This window comes from Schistocerca americana, chromosome 2 (assembly GCF_021461395.2).
Source record: "Schistocerca americana isolate TAMUIC-IGC-003095 chromosome 2, iqSchAmer2.1, whole genome shotgun sequence".
Classification (NCBI taxonomy): Eukaryota; Metazoa; Arthropoda; class Insecta; order Orthoptera; family Acrididae; genus Schistocerca; species Schistocerca americana.
In genome coordinates, this window is record NC_060120.1 from 726,989,734 (window position 1) to 727,002,698 (window position 12,965).

Sequence of the window (12,965 nt, forward strand, 5' to 3'; positions counted from 1 at the left end):
ATTTTACATAGAAGCACACATAACAACTGCAAATAAGTACTCATTTAATAAACTGAAAATAAGTCCAGTATATAAGCAAGAGCCCAGTGAAGTTACTTTGTCTGCTCATGGGACAGGACTGGACAGGAAATGCTGGGAAGGTACAATCTGTCTGTAAACTGAAAAGTGAGCAGCACTCGTAGTGGGAGATGTTACCTTTCGTGGAAGAATGCTGCAACTACCATACAGGATGACTAAAAATCAATGTCCCCATCCAGCAGTATAGAGCAGTGTGCAGAGATTTATGTAGATTCTGTCCATATGTGTTCCTTGTGTAGTATTATAGTGACATATATCTGTATTCTAGGTAATGTTAATGCATTCTGTATGAATTAAACAACACCCCCTCCCTCCCCCCACCCTGCATGTCTGTGCACTGCATCACTGCCAATGATTCATAGGGAGTACTGTAGAGGGTTGGTATAGCTTTGTGAAACATCCTGCAGTTGCTTCTTGTGACATAGTGGGGTAGGTAGAGAGGATAATCACCTGCTTGCTATTCAGTTTGCAGACCTATGAAGGAGGGAATTGCATGACCACAGTCCAGCGACCTACCTTCCTGCATGCTTTTACCCTCCACTGTGCACCTTCCATCCTGTTATACCTCCAGAACACACAATTTGCCCCTTGTCGCTAACATCAGAATTGAATTTAGGATGGACTGTGAAATTCACAACAATAATAAAAGACGTAAAATTAATGTCTATATTGACTACTTGTTTTTGTGTAAGGTTCTGATGGAGTTCTGTATTCAACTGCAAGAGTTTTTAACATGTTACTGACAGACATGAGCCAGGAAACTGAAAATGCCCAGATATTCAAAAAACAAAGAAAAAGAATAAGCTATAGAACTGCTTCCATAATTTATCAGAATATTTAGACTTAGGAATAAAAGTTCCAGTGTGGCATGTATTCACATTAAACTAATTTCAACTTTTCCAATATATGCACAACTGATAGTGTTTTCTATCAGTAAAGTTACATAGATTACTATACCATCAATATTGACAGGGCAGATTGATACTCACCATACAGAACAGCTGTTGATTCACAAACGACGCCATGAAAAAGAATGCTAGAAATATTCAGGTTTTGGACTAAGTCCTTCAACAGTAGAAGAAACATAGATTCACATAAGCAATCAACATAACATTTTTATATTAATTAGGTTGGTTGTTCTCAACATTACAGCTCCCTTTAGTGATCAATGACAAACATACTTTTATTGGACTTCATAATTCTTTTGTGCTTGAAATTACTTTTAAAATGCTACACAATCAGACACTGTTGATTTCACTATAATTAACTTCATGAAAACATCACTCCAAAAAGAAATACAGGTCAAGTACAGTCATACACTCAGGGCATCATGTTTAGTATATTTGTTTTGTAGCAATCTTGCCACACACACACAAATAATCATTAATATAAATTAGTTTTCTCAAAAATTGCAAGTCTTATCAATGGTATTATAATCTTAGGAGCATCTTCTCATTTTTGCTGTGAAAGTATTGCTGCAGGTAGTCATCATTGCAGCTATTCAAGAGTTTGTGACTGCCTCATACTTCAAGATTCAAATATACATAGCACACTGTTGACCATTAAGTCATCCATAATCCATTCGTTAGATTGTTTAATTTTGTAAAATCACATTAAATATATCGTGTGAAATTTTTGGTTTTCTGGCTCTGTTTGGCCTGTCCACCCATGTAATATGGATTTAAGGAAGAAGGAAGGGGTGGGATAATAAAAACCATTAAACCAATCACAATTTGTTTAGTTAAATTTTACTTCTACAACTGTGTTACCAGTATAGTGTACCAAGTCAGACACACATGCATCTTTTAAAAATTGCTGATTGCTGGTTATTTACTGTCCAACATGAGGCTACTACTTAGCATCCAGACTCACCTTCTTTGGGTTATGTGACCACACGTAAAGGCCACCTTGGAAACTAGATGGGCACTTTATTTTGACACTGACCGAGTAATTGCCCCTTCTCCCATAACTTTTCCCCCTCTCCTGAACCTCCCCTCTCACCACACATAAAAAATAGTCTCTTGTTAATTGACACTCAGAGCATTCAATTCTACCCTGATATCAAGCCCCACCATGATATTAGTTCGAGGACTTGCGGATAGAAGCTTTGCCTTAATGTGCACCTGGATTGAACTATCCAGTTAGAGGCTACACCATGCCTGTTGTTTAAATGTAAGTCTCCTATCTCCTGATGTAAGCTGCTCTCTGCAATATTGACTAAGCATTCTACACTGTGTGCCTTTATAGTTCTTCCTTTCTTTTTCCAACAGACAACTGTTAATAAATATACATTTGTGGATAATGAGCATGTTTCATTAATCCATCAGCCAAAATGTCTCATACTTTAACAGCATTTGGAACTATTCGTTGAACTGATCTTAATTTACAAACCATAGTTCGAGATGTTATATAGTTTTTCACTCATTTGTTACCAATTCCAGATATTATTCTATATTCTACTGATATAGAAATATTGAAAGTGCTTTCCACAGATGAAAATTTGGTTGTAAGCAATTAATATTCTTTCACTTTTCCAATGACATAATCACGAGAAATGCTTAAAATTATGGTCTAATATGAGATAACACCAAATAATCATTTACAACATCACAAACAAAAAGGTGGAAAAAAACAAAAATATTCTGGCAATTACAAAGAATATATTCAAAACAGTACATTATATATAGCTTAATATATTTCATTAATTTACATTCTATAAAACATAATTACATTATTTACATTTCAAGGCACAAATTTCTAATACAGCGAACATATGAGCAAATCTCTGCACAAGAGCTAAGAACCACAAAATTCTGATCTCTCTCTCTCTCTCTCTCTCTCTCTCTCTCTCTCTCTCTCTCACTCTCTCTCACACACACACACACACACACACACACACACACACACAAGATCCTTTCTTAATGTATAATCATACAAGCCATTTTCTTAAGTTTGTAGAATCTGGATATACATATAGATATGGACTGTACATTTGATACATTCAAGAAGATTCACAGCTGTCTTTTTTTTCTCTGTTTTTAAATGTAGAAACAGTAGTTCGCAGTAGCTACAACAACAAGTTTCAGTTATGTACAGACAGTTGTGATTTCGCACTTTGTATGTCTTTTTCCCCTCAAAAACGACATCTATACACATTTCACACACAATGCGTACTATCACTTTGGAACTTCAAACACTTTCCTTGCTAATGTTCTTCAGTTGTTTTCACTATGTCAAGTATACACAAGCAACAAAATGACTATACATAGGAAAATGTCTTTTGCATCATCAGTCTTGTATTATTCAGTGTATGTCTCCATTGCACTTAATATGTCAGTCACATATTGCACACTTAAACAGTGTACGACAACTGTACACTTTATATCACACTTTCCACAAGTTGATTTGGAACAACAGTGTCCAATGTACATTCAGTCACAGTAAGTACATAAAGCACCCGTACTAACAATAAAACGTCAGTGGGAAAAATATCTGTTCCACAGTCCTGTGTAAACAGGCAGGTAGCTTCTACCTCACATTAAATGTTGACTTTTGTTCAAATCTGCTACCAACTGTTTTCTCAACCCATCCTCGGACTGAGGTGATAGAACTAAATATTGAGGGATGGTATCCTCTACCACAGTTGCTATGGTAGCTAAGTACTCCCTGGAGTTCCCATAGGCCTTCTTCACTTATGCACATAAGAGGAGCACCCTCATCATTCTGTAAAAAAAAGCACATACTGAACTTCTTGGAAAAGTGATAAATTAACATGGATAAGCTAAAAGGCAAATGATATGGAATTAATAGATTACTAAGCATAATGTTCCATTGCTGGATACAATGGTGCAACAGGACTCTTGAAGTCTGGAGTGGAGAGGCAGAGGTTTCTAGACCTAACCAAACATGTTTGCTAAGAACACTGAGGATCAACATTTGCATAAAAATTGGGAAACAAAAACAATTAATGGGTGTACAGAAAAGGCAAAGCATCATAATTTGAGCATTACAAGAAACCAACTTGTAAAGGGACACCCTTACAATGATGTGAGGGAGGGGTAGATTACAAACTGTACTAGATGGTTAGAAACAGTCTGAAAAGCTTGAAAGGGCATTGCAGGATAGGACGTGCTGATAAATAACAGTTAAGGAATAAATTCAGCTTGTAGTGCCATTTCCAAGTTAATTAGCCTTGAGTTAGCCAATCAGGTCATTGCATGTGTAAATTCAAACAGCCTGCCAGAGACAATTTGTGTCAAATGGCTCTGAGCACTATGGGACTAAACACCTGAGGTCATCAGTCCCCTAGAACTTAGAACTACTTAAACCTAACTACCCTAAGGACATTGCACACATCCATGCCCAGGCAGGATTCGAACCTGCGACCGTAGCGATCGCGCGGTCATGGACTGAAGCGCCTAGAACCACAATTTGTGTCAATCGTTCTCACGGTGTAAATGATAGTGCACAAGACTGCTCAGACTTGGCTCTGGTTCAATAGTGACTACCACCCCATGTCCAATTTTTGCATCGCTCTCTTGTTCGGTTATAGGAAACCAAATGAAGAACACATTTGGGGACACTGTCTCTGGTGGGCTGCTTGAATTTTCACATACAAAGGCTCGACCGGCTAACTTCAATGCTAATCTTAACAATTATTTCTCAGCACAACCTACCCTGCAACACCATTACAAAAGCTTTTCAGACTGTTTGTGACCAGCTTGTGTATATGATAACTCAGTCTAATCTAAACACCAAGTGGTTTATAAAGGGAAACTGGGCATTAAACAACAGTACTTGGAACTACTTCACTGGCAAACAGAATCAATAATGTCTTACATTTCCAGCTTTACTCATTTTGATCAAGAAACAAAGAATATACTATCATCATGGCCCCGTACACATGTGGACAATGACAATAAGAGAAATCCATAAAAAGTGGAAGAATTTTAGGAAGCATTAAAACATGAGTCATCAAAAATAATCCAAAACCATGCGTAACTACCTTCCAGCTCACAAACACACCAATAACAATAGCAAATACCTTATCCATGCCCACAAACTTCAATCTTTTTCTTAAATTACCAAAGAGGAACAAGACTTCATCATCCCCAAACACACATTTAGGCTTGTATCAGCTGTATCTGTTGAGATTCAAATTTTACCACCATTGTAATCTTTGGTGTCTATAGATGTCACCATGCATATGTTTTCAAGTCCAATTTTAGTATTTCTGTGTTATTCTCTGTGCAGTGATGCAGTGAGTTGCAGATAAAGTTGTTCAGTAATTACGTGTCATGACTGTTATGTGCCCAGGTTACGTGATCAGCAAAAATGACATTTTTCGCTTAGACAAAAATTCAGATTCGGGAGCTTAAAAGTGGAAATTAATGAGTTTATTATCAGAATGAATATGGTGCATACGACTGCTGCACATGGACTCCCATTAGAAACACTGTCACTCGTAATTTACAACACATGGAGAATATAAGTCAAAGCACTACTTACCAAAAATGATGATTGAGGAAATGTATCTGGATCCATATTGTGACCTGCAGTGTCTGGTAAAGGAGAACTGTTTGCTGTTGCACAAGTTGCATATAAAGCATGGGAAGCGGCAGACAGGAACATAAAAGCAGACTTGATATATCTGTCAATACCACTGAGCTGATGTAAATAAAGAATTGCACAACGTCACATCAATATGGCTTTACTTTTTATGGTGTTGTATCCTGTGACAGTCTACCACTTCCCAAGGATCTACTCAGAAAGCAACACTGCTCAAATACCTCATTCTTCACAAGATGCCACCCAGTGATGACATGAAACAAAATCTTACTGAATTCTTTGATGCTATGGATAAATTACAAGTAACGGATGTCAACATAAACAGTGATCTATAATCAATAATGCTGCTCTACAGTCTTCCTTATACCTATGACAGTTTTAGATGTGGTGTTGAATCCTGTGGCAGTCTACCAGATGTTGAGATGCTAAAAATAAAAATCTTGGAAGAACACAATGCAAGGATTCAGAATGCTGCGATGTTTATGAAACCAGCAAACAGTTTGTGAACAAGCCAGAAAATGCTGTGAGTGAGTGACAACTTGGAACAAAAATTTAAAAAAGGGAAACTGACATACAAGTGCAACTTTTGTAACAAGAAGGCACACAAAAATGAGTGCATTTTCAAGAAGAAACTAAGTGTGCAAGCTGTAAACAATGTCAATGAAGCCCACTGCTGTTTCTCTATGAATGAGCCTGCTCTGAAGTTTAACAACTCCAAAATTTTTTGGTGCACTGACAATGGTTGGACACACATGCAGAAACACAAAAGAATTTAATGCTTGCAGACAACAGTGCTATGCACGTAAAAAATAAGGGTGATGTTTGCATCACAACTGCAGCCAATTGCGGCAACTCCATAACGCAAAAAAACCTTTTGTGTATGCCTAAACTTGGGCCCAGTCTCATTTCAGTGGCAGAGATTGTGAAAAACAGCCATACAGTGACATTTGAGAAAACTCATGCAGTTGTATGAGATACTAACAATAAAATCAAAGTGAATGCAAACAGAGTTGCTAACTTCTTTTACTTACAAGTAAATGTTCCAAAGGCATGTCTCATTGTTAAACTGAAGGACACGAGAAGTGATATGCAAATCTGGTATACTTGATCAGGCCACTTTAACTCAGGAGGTATGCTCAGAATGCTCAAAAATGAATATATGACAGATTTGAAATTCAGCGACGTTGATGTAACAAGATGTACTAAGTGTCTTAAAGGAAAAAAAATCACATCCACTATCTACACCAAACAAGAAGGGAACTCAAACAAACTTCTGGAATTAATCCACTCTGACGTCTGTTGGCCATTGAGAGAAACATCTGAAGGTGGTGCAAATTTTTTATGATCTTTATATATGACCACAGCAGACGGTGTCAGGTCTATTTCCTTCAGCACAAAGGAGAAGTTGGTAACAAATTTTATTGAATTAAAAAACCTATTGAAAATCAGACTGGGCATAAGATTAAGTCCTTTCAGTCAGAGAATGGTAAGGAGTGTTGCAATGAAAGAATGTACTCCATCCTCAGAAAGGCAAGAATACAGTGGTGTCTAACAGTTCCATATACATCACAGCTGAATGAAAGAACTGCCTGTTAGTTGAAGAGACTCACTGCATGCTGCTCAGGTCATGGTTACCGCCATCATATTGGGCTGAAGCCATCAACACAGCTAACTACATCCAAAATTGTTGCTTAACTAAAATGTTGTCTGATGAAACTCCATATGAGAAGTGATTGAAGAGAAAACCTAGTATGTCTCACCTTCGTACATTTGATCAAAAGGCTGTCATCCTGGATAAATCACCAAACAAAGAAAAGGTCAATTCTAAAGGCAAAGGGGAGATTTTTGTAGACTATACTGAATTTTTAAAAGTCTGTCATGTATGGGCACCTAGAGATCACAGGCTTCAAGTGTGAAGTTTCTGGATCATAACAGTATTCAGCCCAAACAAAATTATCTGCACCTACATCAAACAATGGAAAACCCTGGATGGAATGTAACAATGTAACAGTATTATACGCAATGTGGTTCCAATTGCATGTGTGTGTGTGTTTGTGTGTGTGTGTGTGTGTGTGTGTGTGTGTGTTTATGCTTGAGCTCAGAATGTGTTCTAAGATTCTACAACAAATCTATGTGAAGGACATTGGACAGAAGTTTTGTGGATCATGTCTACTACCCTTCTTGTTGACGGGTATGACCTATGCTTTTTTTTCTCGTTTCAAGAACTGGGCATGTTTATTTGTTTGAGGAATCTATGATAGATTATAGTTTGAAGGGGGTCCAGCTCAGCCACAAATTCAGTATACAATCTGACAGGGATTCTGTCCAGCCCTGGAGCTTTGTTCAGTTTCAACGATTTCAGCAGTTTCTCAATGCCACTGACACTAATACCTATTTCACTCATCTCTTCAGTGGAATAAGAATTAAATTGGAGCAATTCTCCTAGGTTTTCCTTTGTAAAGAAACATTTGAAAACAGAGTTAAGCATTTCAGTTTTTGCATTGCTACATCCATTTTCAGTTCCTTTCTCATTCACTAGGGATGGGACACTAACTTCGATGCCACTAACAGCCTTTACAGATGACCAGAATATCTTTGGGTTTTGTGCAAGATAATTTGACAGCATTCTGCAATGGTAGTCTCTGAAGGCTTCACACATTGCCCTCCTGACAGGCAAATGTGTTTCATTCAGCATGTCTGTATCTATAGTCCTATGCTTTGTTTTACACATACTATGCAGTAGTCCTTGTTTCTTTACAAGTTTCTTTACCATGACTGTATATATGGAGGGTCCTTCCCATTATGAACTGTTTTACTAAGTACATATCTATCCAGTGCATTGCCAACTATTCTTTTAAACTTGAGCCATAGTTTCTCTACATGCTCCTGCCCTGTGTTGAAAGTTTCAGTTTCTCATTGAGATATAACACTGTTGATTTTTTATCTAGTTTACTGAATGTATGGATCTTTTTGATAGTTTTTCTTGTCCTTTGTACTTTGGTAATTATTGTTGCCACAATCACATCATGATCACTGATACTGGTTTTGATGTGGATATCATCAATGAGGTCAGGGCTATTTGTTACCTTTAGAGCCAATACTCCTAAGTTCCATCATGAGTAGTGTTCCAAACTATCTGTTCCAGGTAGATTTCAGAGGAAGCATTTAGTAATGTTTCAGGATGTCTTATTATGTTCACCGCTAACAAAATTGTAGTTTTCCCAATTGTTTGTTGGATGATTAAAGTCTCTACCAATGATACAGCATGATTGGGGAACTTGCATACAAGTGAACTGAGGTTTTCTTTAAAGTTTTTGGTTGCACCAGGAGAGAAGTATGGTGGGCAATAAAAGGATACAATTACAATTTTATGACTGTCTTGCCCAAACAGTTTCACTTGCAGCTTCAGTTTCTATCTTGGTGGATCTGAGTTCCCAGCCACTGGAATGATCCAAATGTGACCGCAGAGCCCCGATGACAGACATCAATCATTTGTTCTAACATGTGCACAATTTGCAGTTACTTGCACCCTTTTCCCTCAATGATTGATGGAACAGCCTCTGCAACATGCTGAATGAGGCCCCCAGGCAGATGCACTGAGTGCAACTGGCATCCTTTCTTGTTCCTTGCCGCCATTTACCTAAAGGGTACCATCATTCGCCATATGTTTGAACTACTCATGCTTAACAGACGCGTACCCTATGGCATTTTCCACCTCTTGATGCTGGACACAACAGGTTTCTGCAAAACAAGTGAAGTGAGTCCCACTGGGTCAGTTTCTGTTTAGTGAAAGACAGCACCTCAAACCTATTGCTAAGGGAGAGCAGTATAACACCCTGAGCCCTCTCTGGTTCCCTTTGTCACAATACAGGATGCCTATATCTACCACTGAAACACCACTTGCAGTCAAATGGAGAAGTAATAACAGATCCTGTACTCTCTGCAGAGGAGACAGGATTCACAGGACAGGATAGTACTTGAGGTACCTTTGGTACTAGTACCACCACTATGTGATACCTCTGTTCAGATGAGAGAGATTATCAACAAAGAGGAGGCATCAACATGAATCCCACTGGAGGAGACTTCAATGGTGATACACTGATCCAGAACCATTGTCAGAGGATGAACCATTCCATGGCTCTGAAGAAAATGGGCTTCCAAGCACCACAGACCAAGAATTCAGTCCCAATGATGACTTATCATTTGATGAATTCAATGTGTCCAACACACTCAACAGTCATCTTCAATTCATGGTGCTAACTTCATGTCAAATGCAACAGGGATCAGTGCCGTGATGCAATACATGGTCCTGATCACTGAGACTGGTTTGAGGCTACATACACACAAGGAAAAAAGTTTTGCATCACCCCGCTTCCCAGAACTCCTGAAGACGGACATTGACTGTGGATATTGTATCACAGACACAGTCCCTTTAACTGTTCAGAGATGTAACTAAACACGCCCAAAGATGTAAACAACCGTGCATGAGCAGCACCTATTAGATCGAGGTGGTCCAAGAGACGATCAGTTCCGGTCATTCCACCAGAAAGGTAGTACGTGGCTCGTGTTGTCTATAGTTCAACCATGCCTAGAGGGTCAATACCACAGTTTGGTCACATCCTCAATGTTACTTTGTGCCAGGAAGGGCTCTCAACAAGGGAAGTGTCCAGGCATCTCAGAGTGAACCAAAGCAATGTTGTTCGGACATGGAGGAGATACAAGGAGACAGGAACAGTCGATGACATACCTCCCTTAGCCTGCCCTAGGGTGTATAACCACTAACTATGGATTATGGGTCAGAGGAACCCTGACAGCAACCCCACCATGTTGAATAATGCTTTTCATGCAACCACAGGAGATCATGTTATGACTCAAACTGTGTGCAAATAGGCTGCATGATGCGCAACTTCACTTCTGACTTCCATGGCGAGTTCCATCTTTGCAACCACGACACCATGCAGTGTGGTACAGATGGGCCCAACAACATGCCGAATGGACCACTCAGGATTGGCATCACGTTCTCTTCACTGATGAGTCTCGCATATACCTTCAACCAGACAATCATCGGAGATGTGTTTGGATGCAACCCTATCAGACTGAATGCCTCAGACACACTGTCCAGTGAGTGCAGCAAGGTGGAGGTTTCCTGCTCTTTTGGGTTGGCATTATGTTGGGCCAATGTACACCACTGGTGGTCATTGAAGGCGCTGTAATGGCTGTACAGTATGTGAATGCCGTCCTCCGAGCGATAGTGCAGCATATTGGCGAGACATTCATCTTCATGGATGACAATTTGCGCCCCCATCATTCACATCTTGTGAATGACTTCCTTCATGATAATGACATTGCTCAACTAGAGTGGCCAGCATGTTCTCCAGACATGAACCCTATCAAAAATGCCTGGGGTAGATTGAAAAAGGCTGTTTATGGTCGATGTGACCCACCAACCAGTCTGAAGGATCTATGCCGGATCGCCATTGAGGAGTGGGACAATCTGGATCAACAGTGCCTAGATGAACTTGTGAATATTATGCCACAATGAATACAGGCATGCACCAATGTGAGAGGACGTACTACTGGATATTAGAGGTACTAGTGCGTACAGCAGTCTGGACCACCACCGGCGAAGGTCTCACTGTAAGGTGGCACAACATGAAATGGGTGGTTTTCATGAACAATAAAAAGAGTGGAAATGATGTTTATGTTGATCTCTATTCCAGTTTTCTGTACAGGTTCTGGAACTCTCTGAAGTGAGGTGATGCAAAACTTTTTTGATGTGTGTATGATGAAATCAGGTCACCAGTGAAAAATGATATCTGGGACATTGTAGACGTATCAACAAATGATAGGATAGTTGACTGTAGGGCTGTTTTGAGGAACAAATATAGAACTGATGGATCTTTGCTGAGGAGGAAAGCATGAGTGGTTGAATGAGAATTCAACTGGAGTTGACTTTGTGGAAACATTCTCCACAGTTGCAGAACAGAATCATTTTGACTACTCATAGCTCTGCCCCTCAAATTTGACTAGCATGTCTCACAGCTTGATATCACCACTGCATTTCTGAATGGTGAAATTGACACAGATTCATGGAACAGCAGGAATCACTGGTCAAATCATTACAAAAGATGAAAGATTTGGGAAAACGTAATCATATAGTCAAGAAAGCAAGTGACATGCTCCGAACACTGAAATCTGGTGGTAAAGTGTGCAAATTTAAAAAAAAAAAACTATTTATGGACTGCACCAAGCTGGTCGACTGTGATGAGCCATGTTGAATGCAAGCTTAACAATAATTGGATTGCAACTCACAAATTCAGATCCACGTTTCTTTGTAGACAGTGTAGGAAATGTCCAGTCTTCCTACTCATTCATGTAGATGATATTATAACTGCTTCAGCAAACCAAGAAAAGACAAAACAAATCAAGAATGAGTTTTCAGCCAGATCTGATGTCAAGGATCTTGGGACAATGACCCACACTACTTGGTAATGGAGATAAAAATATAATTCCATCTGAACAGACTGATGCCAAAACCCAACAGCATCTTTATATTAGACAAAAAATTAAGTCAGAAAACAGAAAAGAATTTGTCAAAAGAACTACCAGTATGTAGAAGCCATAAATGATGAAACTTGACATGTGACACAGTGACAATAAATAGATTAATAGCCTGGGAAAAATGGAGTTTTCATAAAAAATGCTGAGACTTGTACACATTCACAGAGATTAGAAAAGAGACTTCAAAAATTATAATAATAGACAGATGGAAGCACTAGAAGAAAAAAATTTAGTCATTGCAAGAGCTTATAACTTGTGAGAAACCAGCAAAATGAGTACAGTTTGCACAGCCCCACAAGGAGAACTTACATCTAAAACCACCAACTCTGCAGCAAACTGAACACTGTTGTGATGAACTGTAATACAATAATTCATCTGTGAATGTGAGAAGTGCAAAGTACTCAGAAAACTTGCAGCTGTAACCTTACACAGAAATATCAAAGAATGCAGGGAAAAAGGAAGAATACCAAATGACTGGAAACAAGCCCTCATGAAAAAAAAAAAAAAAAAAAAAAAAAAAAAAAAAAAAAAAAAAAAAAAAAAAAAAAAAAAAAACAATGCAGTCCAACAATTACAGAGGCCTCTCCTTACCACCTGTCTCTCACAGAATTCTATCAACAGCACTACCGAACAAGATAAAAAAATGAGCAGAACACAGAATTGGAGAATACTATGCTGGGTTCAGAAAGAAAAGAAAAAGATGTCTAGGACAAATTTTTAACCAGAAAATGTTCTTTAGAAATTGAACAATACATAGC

General features: G+C 38.7%; 1 protein-coding gene across 1 annotated transcript in view; it reads right to left on the minus strand.

The window, feature by feature from the left end:
- Positions 1-2,718: 2,718 nt before the first annotated feature.
- Positions 2,719-12,965, minus strand: part of LOC124594633 (mucin-17-like) — an 89,371-nt gene continuing 79,124 nt past the window's right edge. The window contains exon 20 of the mRNA XM_047133002.1: positions 2,719-3,801. Within this exon, the coding sequence (XP_046988958.1) occupies positions 3,607-3,801 (195 nt within the window). The 3' untranslated portion in view covers positions 2,719-3,606. The remainder of the gene's footprint in view (positions 3,802-12,965) is intronic.